At 50.5% G+C, this 19,923-nt stretch overlaps 1 protein-coding gene across 2 annotated transcripts in view; it reads left to right on the top strand.

Moving 5' to 3' along the window:
* Positions 1 to 18,410, top strand: part of si:ch211-1i11.3 (mitogen-activated protein kinase kinase kinase 5) — a 32,470-nt gene extending 14,060 nt beyond the window's left edge. The window contains exons 11-28 of one of the 2 annotated variants that reach the window (XM_062466467.1): positions 906 to 955; positions 2,175 to 2,270; positions 2,427 to 2,511; positions 2,903 to 3,036; positions 3,731 to 3,858; positions 6,345 to 6,481; positions 6,674 to 6,779; positions 7,044 to 7,201; positions 8,431 to 8,632; positions 10,915 to 11,077; positions 13,134 to 13,299; positions 13,432 to 13,614; positions 14,014 to 14,119; positions 14,685 to 14,904; positions 16,059 to 16,171; positions 17,079 to 17,176; positions 17,842 to 17,918; positions 18,113 to 18,410. In XM_062466467.1, coding sequence (XP_062322451.1) covers positions 906 to 955; positions 2,175 to 2,270; positions 2,427 to 2,511; positions 2,903 to 3,036; positions 3,731 to 3,858; positions 6,345 to 6,481; positions 6,674 to 6,779; positions 7,044 to 7,201; positions 8,431 to 8,632; positions 10,915 to 11,077; positions 13,134 to 13,299; positions 13,432 to 13,614; positions 14,014 to 14,119; positions 14,685 to 14,904; positions 16,059 to 16,171; positions 17,079 to 17,176; positions 17,842 to 17,918; positions 18,113 to 18,206 — 2,316 coding nt within the window. In that variant the 3' untranslated portion in view covers positions 18,207 to 18,410. Of the gene's footprint in view, positions 1 to 905; positions 956 to 2,174; positions 2,271 to 2,426; positions 2,512 to 2,902; positions 3,037 to 3,730; positions 3,859 to 6,344; positions 6,482 to 6,673; positions 6,780 to 7,043; positions 7,202 to 8,430; positions 8,633 to 10,914; positions 11,078 to 13,133; positions 13,300 to 13,428; positions 13,615 to 14,013; positions 14,120 to 14,684; positions 14,905 to 16,058; positions 16,172 to 17,078; positions 17,177 to 17,841; positions 17,919 to 18,112 lie in introns of both variants that reach the window. The other variant, XM_062466466.1, reaches the window with a different exon arrangement.
* Positions 18,411 to 19,923: the final 1,513 nt, after the last annotated feature.

Here is a 19,923-nt window from a genome sequence, read left to right as displayed (position 1 = left end):
CCACCTCCCTCCCACCTCACCCACCTCCTTACACACCTCACCCACCTCCCACCCCTCACACACCTCCTTACACACCTCACCCACCTCCTTACACACCTCACCCACCTCCCACCCCATCACCCACCTCCTTACACACTTCACCCACCTCCCACCCCCTTACACACCTCACCCACCTCCTTACACACCTCACCCACCTCCCACCTCCCACCCCTTCACCCACCTCCCACCTCACCCACCTCCTTACACACCTCACCCACCTCCCACCTCCTTACACCCCCTCACCCACCTCCTTACACACCTCACCCACCTTACACCTGCCTCACCCACCTCCCATCTCCTACCTGCCTCTCCCACCTCCCACCTGCCTCACCCACCTCCCACCTGGCTCACCCACCAGCCTCACCCTCCTCCCACCTCCTACCTGCCTCACCCACCTCCCACCTGCCTCACCCACCTCCTACCTGCCTCACCCACCTCCCACCTGCCTCACCCACCTCCCTTCCACTCCCCCACCCCCTCCTCACCAGGAGAATAAGTACTGTCATGCATAAGGTACCCCCCCCCCACCCCAGGAGGATAACTGTCACGTAGCAGGGCACTGCTGTGAGTCCAGACTGTTGTGACGGCTCGTTCCGGCAGCCATCTGGGAGCCGCTGTTAAAGCCAGTGAATGTTTAACCAGAGAAGGTGTGCTGGGTTTTCATCCACACCTCAGCTTATCTGCTGCACCACTGGCTGCTCTGTCTAGGTCTCTTCTAGACCAGATACAGACGCGTGTGTGTACACTGTATGTGTGTGTGTGTGTGTGTACACTGTATCTGTGTGTGCGTGTACACTGTATGTGTGTGTGTGTGTGTACACTGTGTGTGTGTGTGTGTGCTGATGGTGTGCCATCTCTCTCCTCAGAAAGGCCTGCACCAGTGGACCTTCCCAGCTGATGCCATCCGGGGTGTGAGGTATGTGTGTCCAATCACAGAACAGCACATGGACCCTCTCTCACACTCTCCTTAAACTGTGCTGTTTCACAGGATGTGTGTGTGTGTGTGCATCTGTGTTACTTTTGAAGCAGAGGATCCATTTCACATTGTGCTTTACCCTTGTTTTGCTTGCTCAGTCAGTCGCCCCTTTGGCTAAAGATGTTCTTTTTTCTGTTCCGTTTATGTTTGACACGCTATCCCCCGTTCTCCTCCATAACAACACGCTACAGCCCGTTCTCCTCCATAACAACACGCTACAGCCTGTTCTCCTCCATAACAACACGCTACAGCCCGTTCTCCTCCATAACAACACGCTACAGCCCGTTCTCCTCCATAACAACACGCTACAGCCCGTTCTCCTCCATAACAACACGCTACAGCCCGTTCTCCATAACAACACGCTACAGCCCGTTCTCCTCCATAACAACACGCTACAGCCCGTTCTCCTCCATAACAACACGCTACAGCCTGTTCTCCTCCATAACAACACGCTACAGCCTGTTCTCCTCCATAACAACACGCTACAGCCCGTTCTCCTCCATAACAACACACGTTATTGACGTCTTCAGTCTCCAACCCTCTTAAAGAGGAAAGGCTCTTGTGAGGATACTTGTTTCCAGGAATATTCTGTGAATCTGCATGTAAACATTGTTTTTTGACTTGGCTGAAAGGGGAAACTTTGTTTGTACTGGAGTGGATGGTTCTACAGACGCCACTTCCAGCTGCATCTCTGTGCAGCTTTGGCCCTGATGTGACATGGTCATATGTTATGGGGTTATTAAGAACATACCTCCAAGGCGTACACCATGTTCTAGCAGTGTTGTCCTCAATATGGATGTTCCTTTACATATTTAAATGCCCCAAAATCCTAGAATCACTTCCTCCAAGGTATAAAGCATTTGTAATGATTAATTTGTTCCTGAATTTTGTATTAACATCCTCTGCCAACCCTCTCCAGTGTTTGCTGTACTCCCACATCACAAGTGGACCACCCCCTTTTTCTAAACACCACTTTAACCAGCTACGCCACTCAAAAGCTAGGTGTTCAGTGGCGTGGGTGGGCAGTCTTTATACTGAGGACTGAGTTAACCAGTGTAACTCGGTTACATTAGCGTGCATCAGAACCATCCCTCTATAAACATGTGCAGTGTGTCCATGGTGATGATGCTGGTGATGATGATGGTGATGTCATCCTCAGCGTGTCCAAGTTTGACGAGCGGAGCTGCTTCCTGTACGTCCTCTACAACTCTGACGACTTCCAGCTGTGCTTTCCCAGTGAGCTGCACTGTAAAGGGTGAGGCTCACTGTGTGTGCGCTTGCATGACGAAGTGGGTGTTTGTTTGGAAGTGTGGGTGCGTTTATAGGTGTGTGTGAGGGTTGGTGTGTTTGTGTGTGTACGTGCGTGTGTGTGAGCGCCCCAAGGCATTCGTAACGCCCAGTGTTCCGGCAGGTTCTGTGAGCTGGTGAACTCTCTCCTGAGACAGACAGAAGCTCTACAAGAGGATCCCAGCTCTCCGACTGCAGGAGTACTGGAGGTTAGATATACCCTCCCCCTCTCCCTTTTCCTCTCTCACCCTCCCATTCTCTCCCTCTTTCCTCCCTTGGCTACTCTCCCTTCTTGCCTCCCCCTCTGCCACACTGTGTGTGCGTGTGTGTGCATGTTTGTGCGTGTGTGTGTGTGTCAGTGGTGTCTTAGAAGGCATCTGTTTTTCAGCTCCCTTTCCACATATTTGGTTATGGTAGCCTGTGAAATTCCACATCTATTCCCAGTAACACAAACACACACGCACGTACAGCACACACACACACATCTACATTCTATCCCACGACCAAATGCACATACAACACACACTTGCAACACACACAATCCTATGCACACACATACACACACGGTTGTAATCCGAGCTGGTGGTCACCCTCCGGTAGTTCATCTACGAGACCAGCCCCAGCGGAGACAAGGTGGTTCTGGGTAAAGGCACGTACGGAGTGGTGTACGCTGGGAGAGACCTGAGCAACCAAGTACGCATCGCCATCAAGGAGATACCAGAGAGAGACAGCACGTAAGAAACTCTCACTCACTCACACACACACACACACACACACACACACACACACACACACACACACACACACACACCCTTGTCATTTGGAGAACAAGTTTTCCCAGGAGCACTAATGGATATTTCTAGAAACTATTTGGCTGCCATCTCCCTGTGCAGCTCCAGCCCAGAACAGTTCTCCACACAGACTGTGCGTGTGTGTGCTCCCTCCATGTTTACCAGGCCTCGACCTACAGTCTCTGAGCTTCATAGCTGATCTCTCAGTGGGGCTAGTGGTCCTGAGACTGACAAGCAGGAAGGGGATGTGACGAAGCTCACCCTCTACAGGCCACAGAACGGGTTCTGTCTCTCCCATGTGACAGCTGCTTCAGAATTACTGAAACAGAATCCTTCTGTTTTCCACCTAATGTAGCATTCACATCATTCAGTGTTTCACCTCCCTCCCACTCTGCTGGTCACGACCTCAGCCCTCTGTGTGGCTGGAAGCTACATGCAGCTAGCTAGCTAACTAGCTATGTTTATTAGCGTCCTAGTTTGCATTGTCTGTTTTACATTAGACAAAGAAAAGGGTGATGACATGGCTAAGCTAGTGATAACGACTGCATTTTTGTTCATCTCTGTAATCATACAAAATGCGCTGGTGTCTAAATTAGATTAAACAAGGGTCCTAAACTGTGTGTGTGTTGTCCTCCAGATACTCCCAGCCCCTCCATGAAGAGATTGCCCTGCACAAGCATCTGAAACACAGGAACATCGTGCAGTACCTGGGCTCAGTCAGCCAGGACCACTTCATCAAGATCTTCATGGAGGAAGTTCCTGGAGGTACACCAGGAGATGTCTTCTGGTCCTGTCTGTGTCTCTAGTCTCTGGTCCTAGCTGTCTGTCTCTCTAGTTTCTGGTCCTAGCTGTCTGTCTCTCTAGTTTCTGGTCCTAGCTGTCTGTCTCTCTAGTCTCTAGTCCTAGCTGTCTGTCTCTCTAGTCTCTAGTCCTAGCTGTCTGTCTCTCTAGTTTCTGGTCCTAGCTGTCTGTCTCTCTAGTTTCTGGTCCTAGCTGTCTGTCTCTCTAGTCTCTAGTCCTAGCTGTCTGTCTCTCTAGTCTCTAGTCCTAGCTGTCTGTCTCTCTAGTCTCTGGTCCTAGCTGTCTGTCTCTCTAATCTCTAGTTCTAGCTGTTTGTATTTCTAGTCAGGGAGTCAGGTGGCTGAGCGGTGAGGGAATCGGGCTAGTAATCCGAAGGTTGCCAGTTCGATTCCCGGTCATGCCAACTGACGTTGTGTCCTTGGGCATGGCATTTCAGCCTCGGGGGGAATGTCCCTGTAAGTCGCTCTGGATAAGAGCGTCTGCTAAATGACTAAATGTAAATGTAGTCTCTGGTCCTAGCTGTCTGTGTCTCTAGTCTCTAGTTCTAGCTGTCTGTCTCTGCCTCCACCCCTTACTTGTTTATTTAATACATTCATTCCAGAATCATCTCTCACTGGCCATCATGTTCACATGTTCATGTGTCTTGACGTGACATGAGATGGTGGAGATGATTCTGAGGAACTGGGTTGTGAGGATTTGGGCGTGGCTTCAGTTGTAATTAGCAGGGAATGTCTCTCACCTCAGTGGTGTGGTAGATGCATGTGTAGCGGGGTTTGCCCGTTTAAGGATAGAAATACTTAATGTATAATAAAGTCTCGGGGAACCACCCTAATATTGGTTTAGGATATTAGGGCATCCTATATTTAATATGTAATAGTCAGTCTCGTCTTTAGGAATGAATTAGTTTTAAGTGTAGAGCCAATCGTAACATTAGTGAACACGCACGTCAAAATATCTTTACAATGAATTTATTCAAGTAAGGTAAAGGGATCGTATGAACAAGTTGGATTATGGGTTTGATATGAGATATTGGTTTCAATGAACACAATGAAATGGTCTAACTTAAAGAAAGACAGAAATTGTACAGTCAATGATTACATCCTTACAAATCATAAACAGAGCTCACGCCAATGCCATGTCGAGGAGGAAAGAGCGTTAGCCATAGTTACGTTTGATCAGGGGTTGATCAATGAGGTTGAGGGCGGTTTGCGCCGAAGGTCCATTTGAAGAATCTGAAGTCACAGCGCGGCTGCGCTGCCGGGTCATGTGACTAACGGTGCGTGTCCACTAGAGCGGAGCGGCGGCTTCCAATTCATTTTAAATGAAACCAAGCGTTGACGCTCGCGTAGGGCATTGTGGGAAGGCGAGCGGAGCGTTGCAAGTTGGATTTTTCAACTTTATGTAAATGAGGAGCGTGAAAACGCTAGCGTTGGCCAATCGGATTGGTTTCTTGTTTCTTGTAACGTAGCAACTGTTGCTTATGTAAACATTTCTAGGTTTTACAATTTCAAGATGGAGGAGAAACTTATCGTATGTGTCTGCACACCCAGTTCTGTTCAGAACAAAGTTACGTAATGTGACGAGCCTGAATTTAAAGATTACATTAAACTAATAATGCATGGTGCAGGGTTTCCGACGTTGTCAGTGTCCCTAGTGTGTTTTTATACTTTTAAATTCAGTCTGGTCACATTACGTGACTGTTGTGTGCCACTGCTAGCTTGCTAGCCCAGCCTACAAACGACTGGTTGAGTGACCGGTGGCGTAACATGTATTCTACTGTAATCTTGCACTAGTAAAAATTCAGTATTAATGTTGTGTAAAAGTGGTATTTTGATCGATATTGTGAGTACATTATTATTAATTATTAATAATTGGCAGCATTTATGCCATTTAGAACATGCTTTGAGTGTAAGGTGTCTTTAAGTAGCCTAACTTTATTGCTTTAGGGGAAATATGACGAAAATATGGGGGGCGGGGGGGGGGGGAGGGAGATGCAAAACACCTGGGAATAAAGAATATATATATACAAATGTTGTTGTTTTTTGGAGCACCGAAGACCCATTTTGACCCAGGAAAAACCCTGCACATGCTTCTGTGTAGGTTTCGAGACAGGCCAGTTACGACACACATTTATTCTGGGTTCCAGGAACTTGCCGTCTGAGTGTCCCAGCAGGCAGGAAGTGTGACAGGAAGTCAGGGCGTGTTGGGGGGGTGAACAGCCGGGATTTCACCATGCTGTGGAGACACTGCGATCCATGTGGAGTGTTGCCCCTGGTGGCTGGTGTCCATATAACCCTCAAAGCAACATCCTGAAAAACTAAATAGCCATGTTACCTTTATCGAGATAGTTACAGACTGGGGGACATGTGATGGATGGATTGGTCCTAGCAGCGCATCGTAGATCTAGCTCTTCTAGAAGGTGAAGCCCTGTGTTCCTCCGCCCCCCTCAGGCAGCCTGTCGTCGCTGCTGCGCTCCAAGTGGGGGCCCCTGAAGGACAACGAGGCCACCATCACCTTCTACACCAAACAGATCCTGGAGGGACTCAGATATCTCCACGACAACCAGATCGTTCACAGAGATATCAAGGTGGGCCGGAAGAGACTGCAGCCACTAAATAGTTTCATGTTGCACTGATGATACAATGTTGATTTTGCTGCAATGCACTATGCAGTATTGCAATTGAGATGTTATTGTTGCACACAAAGTATTATTTTTGTTGGCCGTGCCTGGTAGCTGAAAATATGTAATGACCGTGGTAGTTCCTGTGTTGTCCACTAGGGGGACAATGTGCTGATCAACACCTACAGTGGCGTGCTGAAAATCTCTGATTTCGGAACATCTAAACGCTTGGCTGGAATCAACCCCTGTACAGAGACCTTCACTGGTGAGATGGGCCTAACCCTAACCCCAGAGAGGGAGGGTGGGAGGGAGGGAGGACCTGTAACTCGTGTGGTAATGTATGAAGTGTGTAGCATACAACTACTTATAAATGTGTGTATGGTCATGTATGAAGAGTATAGTAATGTATGTATTGTAATGCATGAAGTGTGGTCATGTATAAAGTGTACCATCAGGTATGAAGTGTGTGTGCGTGTAGCTCATGTGCTCTGGAGCACGTGTGCTCAGTGCTGGCTCTGCTGTGTTCCAGGTACTCTGCAGTACATGGCCCCAGAGATCATAGACCAGGGGCCCCGGGGCTACGGCAAGCCGGCCGACATCTGGTCCCTGGGCTGCACGGTCATAGAGATGGCCACGGGCAAGCCCCCCTTCCACGAGCTGGGAAGCCCGCAGGCGGCCATGTTTAAGGCAACACACCCTCACCTCAGCCTGCTCTTATCTATAGCTTAGTGGTTAGAGCATTCGTTTGACTTCAGATGTAAGAGGCCGTAGGTTCAAATACCGCATGGACTGTACGTCTCTGTGGATAAAAGTGTACATTATGATTATTATTACCGTATATTTAGGAAAATAAGACGCATTTTCTATGAACAGCACCCCACCAGAATGGGAGTTTTGTGTAAGGAGTATAAACAGCACTGGAATATATGCCGCACTTGATACGGGAACAATTATACCAAGCAATGCACGAGTATAGGCGATCTTGCAGCATGTATAACACACTTCGAAAACGAAAGTAAGTGCCTAATGTATGTTTTCTATTGCCCAGGAATTACGTAATATTTACCTTTTAGACGCGTGAGTTCTAAATATTTCCGACTGTCCCCAAAGCGTAAATTATTTTTCCGAAACGGTAGCTAGCTAGCTTTAGTTATCTTCCGGGCTAAGTTGGCTAGCATAATACTCGTAGCAATGCTACTACCATGCTAGTGTTACTTGTTAGCCTTCTCATTCGTACATTTTGAAGCCATACTAAAGCGTTTGTGGCATAGTTTTTGTCCATTGGAAAATATTCAGTTGGAATCTTCGAAAGCGCATATATGCGACGTTATGCTGTGAGACTCGCATTCGAACGATCACATATGTGCAACGCTACTCCTTAACGGGTTAAATAGCATTCACACAAAAAATACGTTATTATTATTACTACTACATTCTCATCTCCGGCAGGACATGTTGAAGGTGCTAGGAGCTGGGGTAGACAGGGTCTGTTGTTAAGGAACACCCGGCTTGGTCTGTAGAGCAGACAGCTACAGCAGGGCAGGGCGTCTGCATGGACACCTGAGCACCACAACAGAAAGTTGGGGACTCACAGGAAGCCTGCTCTTCCACACCTATGTAGCTACTCACCACAGCACATGTGAGAGTGCAGATGAGATTCAGTGCAGAAAGCAGAATACCTCAGTTTCACCCACATCTGCTAATCAGTTCAGTTCAGAACAGTAAGAAAACAGATGGCTGCCACCAGAATCACATACATGTTTTACTTCCCAGCTGCGTTTATAGAGTGCATACTTTGTCTGGCATGCTAAACAGTAAGGTAGGATAGGTAGTTGGGTGCAACTACAGTAGAACTGTCCGATCCGGAACGCTGACACCTCCACCAGCTTGACGAGGGAAGGGCATGTGATCTGCAGGTGGGCATGTTCAAGATCCACCCAGAGGTTCCTGCCTGCATGTCTGACGAGGCGAAGCGCTTCCTGATGAGCTGCTTCGACCCCGACCCAGACGGCAGGGCCACGGCCTCCCTGCTCCTGAGGGACCGCTTCCTGAGAACCAGCCCCAGGAAGAGGACCCGGCCCCGGCCCGAGCCCCAGACCCAGGACCCCCTCTCTGCAGGTCAGGTCCCCCTCTCTGCAGGTCAGGACCCCCTCTCTCCAGGTCAGATCCCCCTCTCTGCGTGTCAGATCCCCCTCTCTGCAGGTCAGGACCCTCTCTGCAGGTCAGGTCCCCCTCTCTGCATGTCAGGTCCCCCTCTCTGCAGGTCAGGTCCCCCTCTCTGCATGTCAGGTCCCCCTCTCTGCATGTCAGATCCCCCTCTCTGCAGGTCAGGTCCCCCTCTCTGCATGTCAGGTCCCCCTCTCTGCAGGTCAGGTCCCTCTCTCTGCAGGTCAGATCCCCCTCTCTGCAGGTCAGGTCCCTCTCTCTGCGTGTCAGATCCCCCTCTCTGCAGGTCAGATCCCCCTCTCTGCAGGTCAGGTCCCTCTCTCTGCGTGTCAGATCCCCCTCTCTGCAGGTCAGGACCCTCTCTGCAGGTCAGGTCCCCCTCTCTGCATGTCAGGTCCCCCTCTCTGCAGGTCAGGTCCCCCTCTCTGCAGGTCAGATCCCGCTCTCTGCAGGTCAGGTCCCTCTCTCTGCGTGTCAGATGCCCCTCTCTGCAGGTCAGGACCCTCTCTGCAGGTCAGGTCCCCCTCTCTGCATGTCAGGTCCCCCTCTCTGCATGTCAGGTCCCCCTCTCTGCAGGTCAGGTCCCCCTCTCTGCATGTCAGGTCCCCCTCTCTGCATGTCAGGTCCCCCTCTCTGCATGTCAGGTCCCTCTCTGCATGTCAGGTCCCCCTCTCTGCATGTCAGGTCCCCCTCTCTGCATGTCAGATCCCTCTCTCTGCAGGTCAGGTCCCTCTCTCTGCATGTCAGGTCCCTCTCTGCATGTCAGGTCCCTCTCTCTGCAGGTCAGATCCCCCTCTCTGCAGGTCAGGTCCCCCTCTCTGCATGTCAGGTCCCCCTCTCTGCAGGTCAGGTCCCCCTCTCTGCATGTCAGGTCCCCCTCTCTGCATGTCAGGTCCCCCTCTCTGCAGGTCAGATCCCCCTCTCTGCAGGTCAGATCCCCCTCTCTGCAGGTCAGGTCCCCCTCTCTGCGTGTCAGGTCCCCCTCTCTGCGTGTCAGGTCCCCCTCTCTGCGTGTCAGATCCCCCTCTCTGCGTGTCAGATCCCCCTCTCTGCATGTCAGGTCCCCCTCTCTGCGTGTCAGGTCCCCCTCTCTGCGTGTCAGATCCCCCTCTCTGCGTGTCAGGTCCCCCTCTCTGCGTGTCAGATCCCCCTCTCTGCATGTCAGATCCCCCTCTCTGCAGGTCAGGTCCCCCTCTCTGCAGGTCAGGTCCCCCTCTCTGCATGTCAGATCCCCCTCTCTGCAGGTCAGATCCCCCTCTCTGCAGGTCAGATCCCCCTCTCTGCAGGTCAGGTCCCCCTCTCTGCAGGTCAGGTCCCCCTCTCTGCATGTCAGGTCCCTCTCTGCAGGTCAGGTCCCCCTCTCTGCATGTCAGGTCCCCCTCTCTGCAGGTCAGATCCCCCTCTCTGCATGTCAGGTCCCCCTCTCTGCATGTCAGGTCCCCCTCTCTGCATGTCAGGTCCCTCTCTGCAGGTCAGGTCCCCCTCTCTGCGTGTCAGATCCCCCTCTCTGCATGTCAGGTCCCCCTCTCTGCATGTCAGATCCCCCTCTCTGCATGTCAGGTCCCCCTCTCTGCATGTCAGGTCCCCCTCTCTGCAGGTCAGGTCCCCCTCTCTGCAGGTCAGGTCCCCCTCTCTGCATGTCAGGTCCCCCTCTCTGCATGTCAGGTCCCCCTCTCTGCAGGTCAGATCCCCCTCTCTGCAGGTCAGATCCCCCTCTCTGCATGTCAGGTCCCCCTCTCTGCATGTCAGGTCCCCCTCTCTGCAGGTCAGGTCCCCCTCTCTGCATGTCAGATCCCCCTCTCTGCAGGTCAGGTCCCCCTCTCTGCATGTCAGATCCCCCTCTCTGCATGTCAGGTCCCCCTCTCTGCATGTCAGATCCCCCTCTCTGCATGTCAGGTCCCCCTCTCTGCATGTCAGGTCCCCCTCTCTGCATGTCAGGTCCCCCTCTCTGCATGTCAGGTCCCCCTCTCTGCAGGTCAGGTCCCCCTCTCTGCGTGTCAGATCCCCCTCTCTGCGGGTCAGGTCCCCCTCTCTGCATGTCAGGTCCCTCTCTCTGCAGGTCAGGACCCTCTCTGCGTGTCAGATCCCCCTCTCTGCGTGTCAGATCCCCCTGTACTGCCTGTCTCAGGAGGTTATCCAGAGCAAACATCCAGAGGCTTCACCTGCTGCTGCCTCTGAACTTTTAGACAGACACACACAGACACACGTCTGACCTGTGAACTGATGTGATGCAGAATACCAGCGCAGCATGTCTGTGCCTGTCGCGGTGTTCGTGGAGGACACAGCCTCTGACGAGGTCGACCTGCTCTCCTGCTCCCTCGACCTGCGCAGGTCGAAGTCCGGCCTCAGGGGAAGTGACATCGCAGAGAGCCCGCCTACTAGCAGCTGCTTCCTGCCGTGAGTCATGAGTGACAGGCGTCTCGTACCTCACGCTACTTTGTGATACCCAGCACTGCTGTGGAAGTTTAAGATGGCTTATCTTTAATAGCACTTATACTGAGTATGTATGCACTCTTAAATGGGTTTTAATCAATCTAGTTTTTGCTATTTATTTATAGCTTGATTTCGTTTTTTAATGACCTAGTGCCCTGAGATTGCCCACAGTGAAGGGACCAGTATAAGTAGGCTGGAAGGCATTAGTACTATTATTATTGGGTGTGCTCAAGCCTTCGGCGAGAGCACAACCTTTGTTCTCTCACATATATATTTATTATTGTTTATTTTCGCCCACCTAAAACTCAGTCAATATTTGGCCTACATACACAACGGCGGTGTCAAAAGGTTCGTCTTGGTAGCGATTGCGTTGCTTCTATTGGAATTTACGTTCCGTTGCATGGTTTGGGCTTAAGTTAAGTTTTTGTGGCGAAAAGTGAAGCTAACGGTGGCTAATTTGCTAGCCACAGTCACTGACGTTACTAACGTCACTACGTCACTAACGTCACGAAAACACGCGTGACTACCTGTAGCAGAACATTCGTTTCGCATCTGTTAACTTGGGGGATAGCTAGGCTAACTATAGCTTTACTGCAAGGCAGCTGCAGAAACGCCACAAGCAAAGAGGCCAGGGTGATAACTATTTACTCATTTTACTTTGTGATGTGAAACACTATTATGAAATGTAATGTACAATATTAGCTGATATTATTAAGGAAGTAGGCCCACATCTACTTTCGGAAACGGTAGTCTACTATTTCACTGAAGCATTAGCATGACATTAGCCTCTGTTGCCCGGGCAACACATACTACAGTGGTCTATGATGTATCTGTTTTCAATCGTTAAAATAAACATTCCTCACATATACATTTTCGTTGTAGGATTTATTATGACATTAGATTACAAGTAAACGATTTGTGGGTGAAATTATCATTACCTGTGGTTTCAATCCAGTGTATCACTGCAACGCTGTAGCCTACGCGAGACACACGACAAAAACATCTAACATACACAGCTGTTTAGGAAGTCAAACGGCGACAGAACATGTTCGGCACTCCCCTTACTTAAATCAAAAGTCTATCTAACTACTAACCTGAACTTCATTGCCACAGCCTAAACTTTGTCAATCTGTTCATGAAAATAATTAATTTCAGCCTAAACCGTACAACGGAACGTTTAATCGAATTCAACCAACGCAATCGCAATACCTTACAATGATCGCTACCAGTGAGCTTTTTATGAATGAGCGATTTTCCACTAAATAAATGTCAAGCTTATTTACGTTTTGGGGGGCATATTTTCAGTTAGCAGATGGTACTGTTTGAATCGCGATTCCATCTTCTACTGCCGGGTAACGTCGTAGAATAATCTTCAAAGGGGGTTCTTTATTAATGAATGAATGCAATGAGTAGGCTAAATGCATGAAAATATCACGAGAAGGGAAAAACTTAAAAGGACGTTTAAGTCATAGAGATTAGGTCCATTTGTACACCGGTCTGCCAAATGTATTCTTTTTGATTCAACGATGAGGCTGCCTCTTGCAGGGGAAATGAGAAGACATCCATTTCATTCTACACTTCACTCGTATTTTCAGTTGTAAATGAGCAGCAAAAAAAAAATGCTTTTAAATCTATGTAATCTTTATAAATAATAAGTATGCATTTTTATATAAAATACAGAAATATCAGTTGTAAAAATGTCATTAAAAAACGGACCCCTGTCCAACCGACGCAAGCAAGCACACCCTACCTACCCTCTCTAGTTACTATTATTATTACTATTATTTAGAACAAGCAAGTCCTGTTTCTGTTCAAATGGAAGCTGTGGTTGGTTATTTTTTAGGCTTTGTTCAGAGCCAGCGACAGTATTACAGGGACAGGGAATGCAGTGGGGGGAGAGAGAGGGGGGAGGACATGGCCCAGGCTGGAATCGAAACCAAGCCCCTGCAGTAGGGCCTTGGCCTACAAGGCTCGCTCCTGAGGTCGTTTGTTGACATGTGTGGCGCCCCCTGGTGGCCAGGGTTCCGGAGGAGCCTGTGGGGGACCTGGGCAGCCCCTCGGCCACGGGGGAGAACCTGGGCCTGTTCCTGCTGAGGAAGGACAGCGAGAGGAGGGCCACCCTGCACAGGGTCCTGACAGACCACATCAGCCACGTCCTCGCCAACATCCAGGACACACTGCCTCCGGTAGGGCTGGGACACCACACTCTGAATGTGGTGTGTGTGTGTGACTGTGTGTGTGACTGTCTGTGCGTGTGTCTGACTGTGTATCTGTGTGTGTGTGTGCATTCCTTCCTCGGGCCTCGCTTCTCTCAGAAGAAAGAGGGGGCGTGTGTCACTGCGGAACACATCTGCGATCTGATTGGCTGCCTGAGGGAGAACATCCGCTCCCCGGACAGGAAGTTGCTGACCAGCAGTCTCCTGACGCTGCGCGCCTCGCTGCTGGCCGCCGCAGTACCCCTCAACAGCCTGCAGGCGGTCCTGTTCAGCTTCCAGGACGCGGTAGGTCTCCACACTCATCGGAGGGGGCGCACAGAGGCTCTGGGGTTTGTAAAGCAGGAAGTGTGGAGTTATGTATGATGTGTGTGGTAATGTATGAAATCTAATGTATGAAGTGTGTAGTTATGTATGATGTGTGTGGTAATGTATGAAATCTAATGTATGAAGTGTGTAGTTATGTATGATGTGTGTGGTAATGTATGAAATCTAATGTATGAAATCTAATGTATGAAGTGTGTAGTTATGTATGATGTGTGTGGTAATGTATGTACGGAAATGTGTGATAAATGTATGAAGTTTGTTGTAATGTATAAAGTGTGTGATAATGTATGAAGTCTATCATACTGTGTGAAATGTATAGTAACCCTAACCTAGGATAGTAAAACAAACCTGTGTGTGTAGGTGAAGAAGGTTCTGCGGCATCAGCAGGTGAAGCCTCACTGGATGTTTGCTCTGGATAACCTCCTGAGACAGGCAGTACGGGACGCCATCACGGTGCTGCTGCCAGGTAACACTCTGTCTGTCTGTCTGTCTCTCAGGTGAGACCCACTCTGTCTGTCAGGTGAGACCCACTCTGTCTGTCTGTCTGTCAGGTGAGACCCACTCTGTCTGTCTGTCTGTCAGGTGAGACCCACTGTGTCTGTCTGTCTCTCAGGTGAGACCCACTCTGTCTGTCTGTCTGTCTGTCTCTCAGGTGAGACCCACTCTGTCTGTCTGTCTGTCAGGTGAGACCCACTCTGTCTGTCTGTCTGTCAGGTGAGACCCACTCTGTGTCTGTCTGTCTGTCTGTCTCTCAGGTGAGACCCACTGAGTCTGTCTGTCTGTCTCTCAGGTGAGACCCACTCTGTCTGTCTGTCTGTCTGTCTGTCTGTCTGTGTCTGTCTCTCAGGTGAGACCCACTGTGTCTGTCTGTCTGTCTCTCAGGTGAGACCCTGTCTGTCTGTCTGTCTGTCTGTCTCTCAGGTGAGACCCACTCTGTCTCTCTCTCCTCCTCTCTCTCTCTCTCTCTCTCTCTCTCTCTCTCTCTCTCTCTCTCTCTCTCTCTCTCTCTCTCACTCCTCCATGTTTTCCAGCGCTCAGGCTCCAGCTTCAGTCGTCCTTTGAGACGGAGGACAGCTCCCCTGACAGGGAGCATGCAGGTGATCCTGAGCATCCTGACGTTTTTCCTCCAGCCCTGCCGGGGGCGCCAGAGGACCCGGAGGACGCCACAACCAGCCTCGCCTCGCCTACCGCCCTCAGCAGCTTCTGCCCCCTCAGTCAGGAGCTGAGAAACCTACGACTGGAGACCAGAAGGTGACAAAACATCGTTTGTTTGCTTCTCTGCTCATTTGCTCAATAATTCCTAGTTCATTCAATAGTTAGGAATCTTAACCGTTTTTAGATCATAGTAAACACTAGCAGTAGCTAACATCCTGTACAGAGGCCTACTTCAACATTTAACAAACCCATTGGCCTATTATGAAGTTCTCACTGACAACCAATAATTCAAAACTTTATTTGTAAGGTCCCTTTTACTGATGGGGTGAAGGAGTAAGTGATGTAGTGATGGGGGTAATGATGGGGGTAGGTAGTGATGGGGGTAGTGATGGGGGTAGGTAGTGATGGGGGTAGTGATGGGGGTAGGTAGTGATGGGGGTAGGTAGTGATGGGGGTAGGTAGTGATGGGGGTAGGTAGTGATGGGGGTAGGTAGTGATGGGGGTAGGTAGTGATGGGGGTAGGTGATGATGGGGGTAGGTAGTGATGGGGGTAGGTAATGATGGGGGTAGGTAATGATGGGGGTAGGTAGTGATGGGGGTAGGTGATGATGGGGGTAGGTAGTGATGGGGGTAGGTGATGATGGGGGTAGGTAGTGATGGGGGTAGGTAATGATGGGGGTAGGTAATGATGGGGGTAGGTGATGATGGGGGTAGGTAGTGATGGGGGTAGGTGATGATGGGGGTAGGTAATGATGGGGGTAGGTGATGATGGGGGTAGGTGATGATGGGGGTAGGTAGTGATGGGGGTAGGTAATGATGGGGGTAGGTAATGATGGGGGTAGGTAGTGATGGGGGTAGGTAGTGATGGGGGTAGGTAATGATGGGGGTAGGTAGTGATGGGGGTAGGTAGTGATGGGGGTAGGTAGTGATGGGGGTAGGTAGTGATGGGGGTAGGTAGTGATGGGGGTAGGTAGTGATGGGGGTAGGTAGTGATGGGGGTAGGTAGTGATGGGGGTAGGTAGTGATGGGGGTAGGTAGTGATGGGGGCAGGTAGTGATGGGGGTAGGTAGTGATGGGGGCAGGTAGTGATGGGGGTAGGTAGTGATGGGGGTAGGTAGTGATGGGGGTAGGTAGTGATGGGGGTAGGTAGTGATGGGGGTAGGTAGTGATGGGGGTAGGTAGTGATGGGGGTAGGTAGTGATGGGGGTAGGTAGTGATAGGGGTAGTGATGGTGTGGGTTTGCGTTCCAGACTGCTGGCTCAGCTGGAGCTGAAAGAGAGAGAGTACCAGGATCTGGTCAGGATGTCTGTCCACAGGAAGCAGGAAGAGATCGACCATCTCAGGCAGGCTGCAGACACCCCAGGTCTGTATCGCCTCACCTCCACGCACTCCAATCTCACCCTGTGCACAGTACATCATCGCTGGGCCAGGCTGTCTGTGGCCAAGCCCACCTTCAGATGTTTATTACGGAGGATGCAGGGAGATGAATATTTTGGGCCGTGTCTTATAGTGCGTTCATGAACACCTTCGTGACCATGTAGTGAGAAGGATGTGGTTTGCTGCTACCTCCGGGCGTGGTGTGGTGCTACAGGGAGGCAGAGGGGCGTGGTGCTACAGGGAGGCAGAGGGGTGTGGTGCTACAGGGAGGCAGAGGGGCGTGGTGCTACAGGGAGGCAGAGGGGTGTGGTGCTACAGGGAGGCAGAGGGGTGTGGTGCTACAGGGAGGCAGAGGGGCGTGGTGCTACAGGGAGGCAGAGGGGTGTGGTGCTACAGGGAGGCAGAGGGGCGTGGTGCTACAGGGAGGCAGAGGGGTGTGGTGCTACAGGGAGGCAGAGGGGTGTGGTGCTACAGGGAGGCAGAGGGGCGTGGTGCTACAGGGAGGCAGAGGGGCGTGGTGCTACAGGGAGGCAGAGGGGCGTGGTGCTACAGGGAAGCAGAGGGGTGTGGTGCTACAGGGAGGCAGAGGGGCGTGGTGCTACAGGGAGGCAGAGGGGTGTGGTTCAGAAGCAGGGTAGTTCCACTCTGCTGCTTTCAGGATTTAGACATGTCCCTCCTCAGCCGCTCTGCCGTAGAGCTGCTCATGACAGATCTGTCGGCAGATAACCAAGATCTGTCGGCACATAACCAAGATCTGTCGGCACATAACCAGATCTGTCGGCAGATATCCTAAATTCTGATTCAGGTTTAGGACCCTAAAGTATTACATTTTCATGTTATTGTTTACATTTGATTTATGTATCCTAACTTCTAGAATCTTGTGTTTCCTGTAGAGAGACGCGCTGCGCCACACAGTGCTGCCAGGGATGACGACCAGGGCCTGGTCACCTGGCTGAGGGCTGTTCCTGTGGACCAGGACACCATAGACAAGGTGGGGGACACACCGATAACACACTGATAACACACTGCACCCTGATAACACACTGCACCCTGATAGCACACTGATAACACACTGCACCCTGATAACACACTGATAACACACTGCACCCTGATAACACACTGCACCCTGATAGCACCCTGATAACACACTGCACCCTGATAGCACACTGATAACACACTGCACCCTGATAACACACTGCACCCTGATAACACACTGATAACACACTGCACCCTGATAACACACTGCACCCTGATAGCACACTGATAACACACTGATAACACACTGCACCCTGATAGCACACTGATAACACACTGATAACACACTGCACCCTGATAACACACTGCACCCTGATAACACACTGCACCCTGATAACACACTGCACCCTGATAACACACTGATGGCACACTGCACCCTGATAACACACTGATAGCACACTGCACCCTGATAACACACTGATAACTCACACAAGGTGGAGCTCAGTGGTGGAGCATCGAACTGCAGATCAAATCCCCCCTGTATGCCACTTTGGATAAAGAATGTCTAGTGGAGAAGCTGTGCTTGTGCTTGTGGTGAGGCTGTGCTGGTGGTGAGACTGTGCTGGTGGTGACAGTGAGACTGTGCTGGTGCTGATAGTGAGACTGTGCTTGTCTCTCCAGTTGCTCTCTCACAGGTTCAGCCTGGACTGTCTCCTGCTGACGGCCTCCAGAGACGACCTGGTGTACTGTGGGATCAGGTGAGACGCCCCCACCAATCACCACGCTCGCACAGAACACAAACAGGAAGTCGCTACAGGAACGCTAAGGGGGGGGGGGGGGGGGTCGAAGGTGACTGTGTGTGTGTTTAGGTATGTGTATATATATGAGTGACTGTGTGAGTGTGTGTTGCCAGGGTGCTATTTGTGTTGTAACAGGTCTGTGTTGTTTCCAGAGGCGGGATGTTGTGCCGTATCTGGGCTGCCATCGCTGCCAAGAGGAGATCCAGAGCCCAGCTCAGCCCACTTCCTGAGAACAGTGTCCACTGATTGGTCACATGAAATAAGTAAGATAGGCCTATGAATGTATTAGGATGACAACGTTACAATTCAGGAGAGAAAAATATCACTGTTGTTGCTCATTACATATTCCGAGATTAGATATTTAACTTGTCTATACTGATGCAATTTTATATTGAAACTACCATTTGTATATATTTACACATTATGTAAATAAAGAAGACAGTTACTTCATTGATTGAATGTGTTTTGTTCACTTTACAGCTGTAAGATGACTGCAGCATAGCACAACAATGCTCTTTTAAAAGACGGTCTATCTAAGCTAAGCAGTACTTACATGATTTTTACATGCTCAATGTGAAAGTGGATGTTTCAGGAAACATAGCCATAGCTAACCTAATAACATTTAGTCTTGAAAAACAAATGGTACTAATGTTGCGTGGTGTGGCTGACCTCTGACCCCTGACGTCTAGAAGGAAGCTCTGTCTGAAACAACCTACTCCTCGGAGAGTCATTCAGTGTACTCGTCTGTAACCGACGGGAACAAAATAAAGAAAAAAAAGGTTGATAGAATGTGGCGTGATGTTCTAAAGTGGAGAGAGAGACAGAGGGAGAGAGAGAGAGACAGAGGGAGGAGAGACAGTGAGATAGGAGAGGGAGGGAAATGGATAGGGAGTGAGAATGAAAGGAAGGGAGGTAGGGAGGGAGAGAGAGAGACGGAGAGAAGGGAGGGAGGTAGGGAGGGAGGGACACGGAGAGAAGGGGGGTGGAGGGAGGGATTGTGTCAGTGTGTGAGTGTGGTCTGCAGGAGGGTGTGCTGTGCTGTCTGAATTCCTGTCATTCTGCCCCGACTGTGTTTCTACTGTTGATCACCTAGGAGACGGCTGCCTGGTTCGTCCTGTCATCCTGCTCATTCAGGAGTACGGGAACTGCTACACTGGTGTCTCTCTCTTCTCCCCCCTCCCCTCTCTGTGTGTGTGTGTATGTGGTGCTCTCCATTTATTCCAGTGTGTCATTACTACCCAGCATCCTTAGAGGCCCCACATGAGTTATGTGAACGAATGAAGTCAGTGACATAAACACTCCTGGTTTGGTATGAGTCATCTGGCTTAGCATCATGGAGGATTGGACCTCACTATGGGAACAGGCTTGGCTCTCTGAGTTAAGTTTGTCTTTTGACACATCAGTTTCTTCTGTTGAGTTTTCCAGCTTGCCTTCTGAGGTAAATAACCTGCAGTTCCACGTATGACCAGCAGAGGGTGTGTGTGAACCCCTGCCCGGTGCTATTCCCTCCAGGAGAAGAAGAGCGTGCTGGGCTGGCTGTGGGCTGCTTCACAGCAGGCCTGCCTGACAACTTCAAACACGGTCGTTCTGCTGATCCTTCTGATCCGGAACCATCATCATCACCTAGCCTCTACAGTATTGTGTGTGTTTCTCAGTGGGTTGAGCATTTGATTGCAGATCAAGAAGCCACAGGTCAAACCCCCCCCCCCCTGTACGTTCAACATGTCAACCTTATTGCTCCAGCTGCAGGTGTCCTGGCAGGACCTCCTCCTCATGTCCTGAGTCGGCATGTCTGGCTCTCTGATGCTGGTTCTGATTGGTCTGGCTTCTATAACCTCTAAAGACTGGGATCACAGCCTGGATGATGTTTGCTTGAACTGATTCAGCAGAAACGCGTTCATCTTCAGAGAACATACATGTGGATGTTTCAGGGTCACTGTGGTCAGGAGCCGTGATGTGGTGT

This window comes from Osmerus eperlanus, chromosome 7, assembly GCF_963692335.1.
Source record: "Osmerus eperlanus chromosome 7, fOsmEpe2.1, whole genome shotgun sequence".
Taxonomy (NCBI): domain Eukaryota; kingdom Metazoa; phylum Chordata; class Actinopteri; order Osmeriformes; family Osmeridae; genus Osmerus; species Osmerus eperlanus.
Note: the sequence above shows the minus strand (reverse complement) of the source record. Positions and strands in the feature narration are given on the sequence as shown.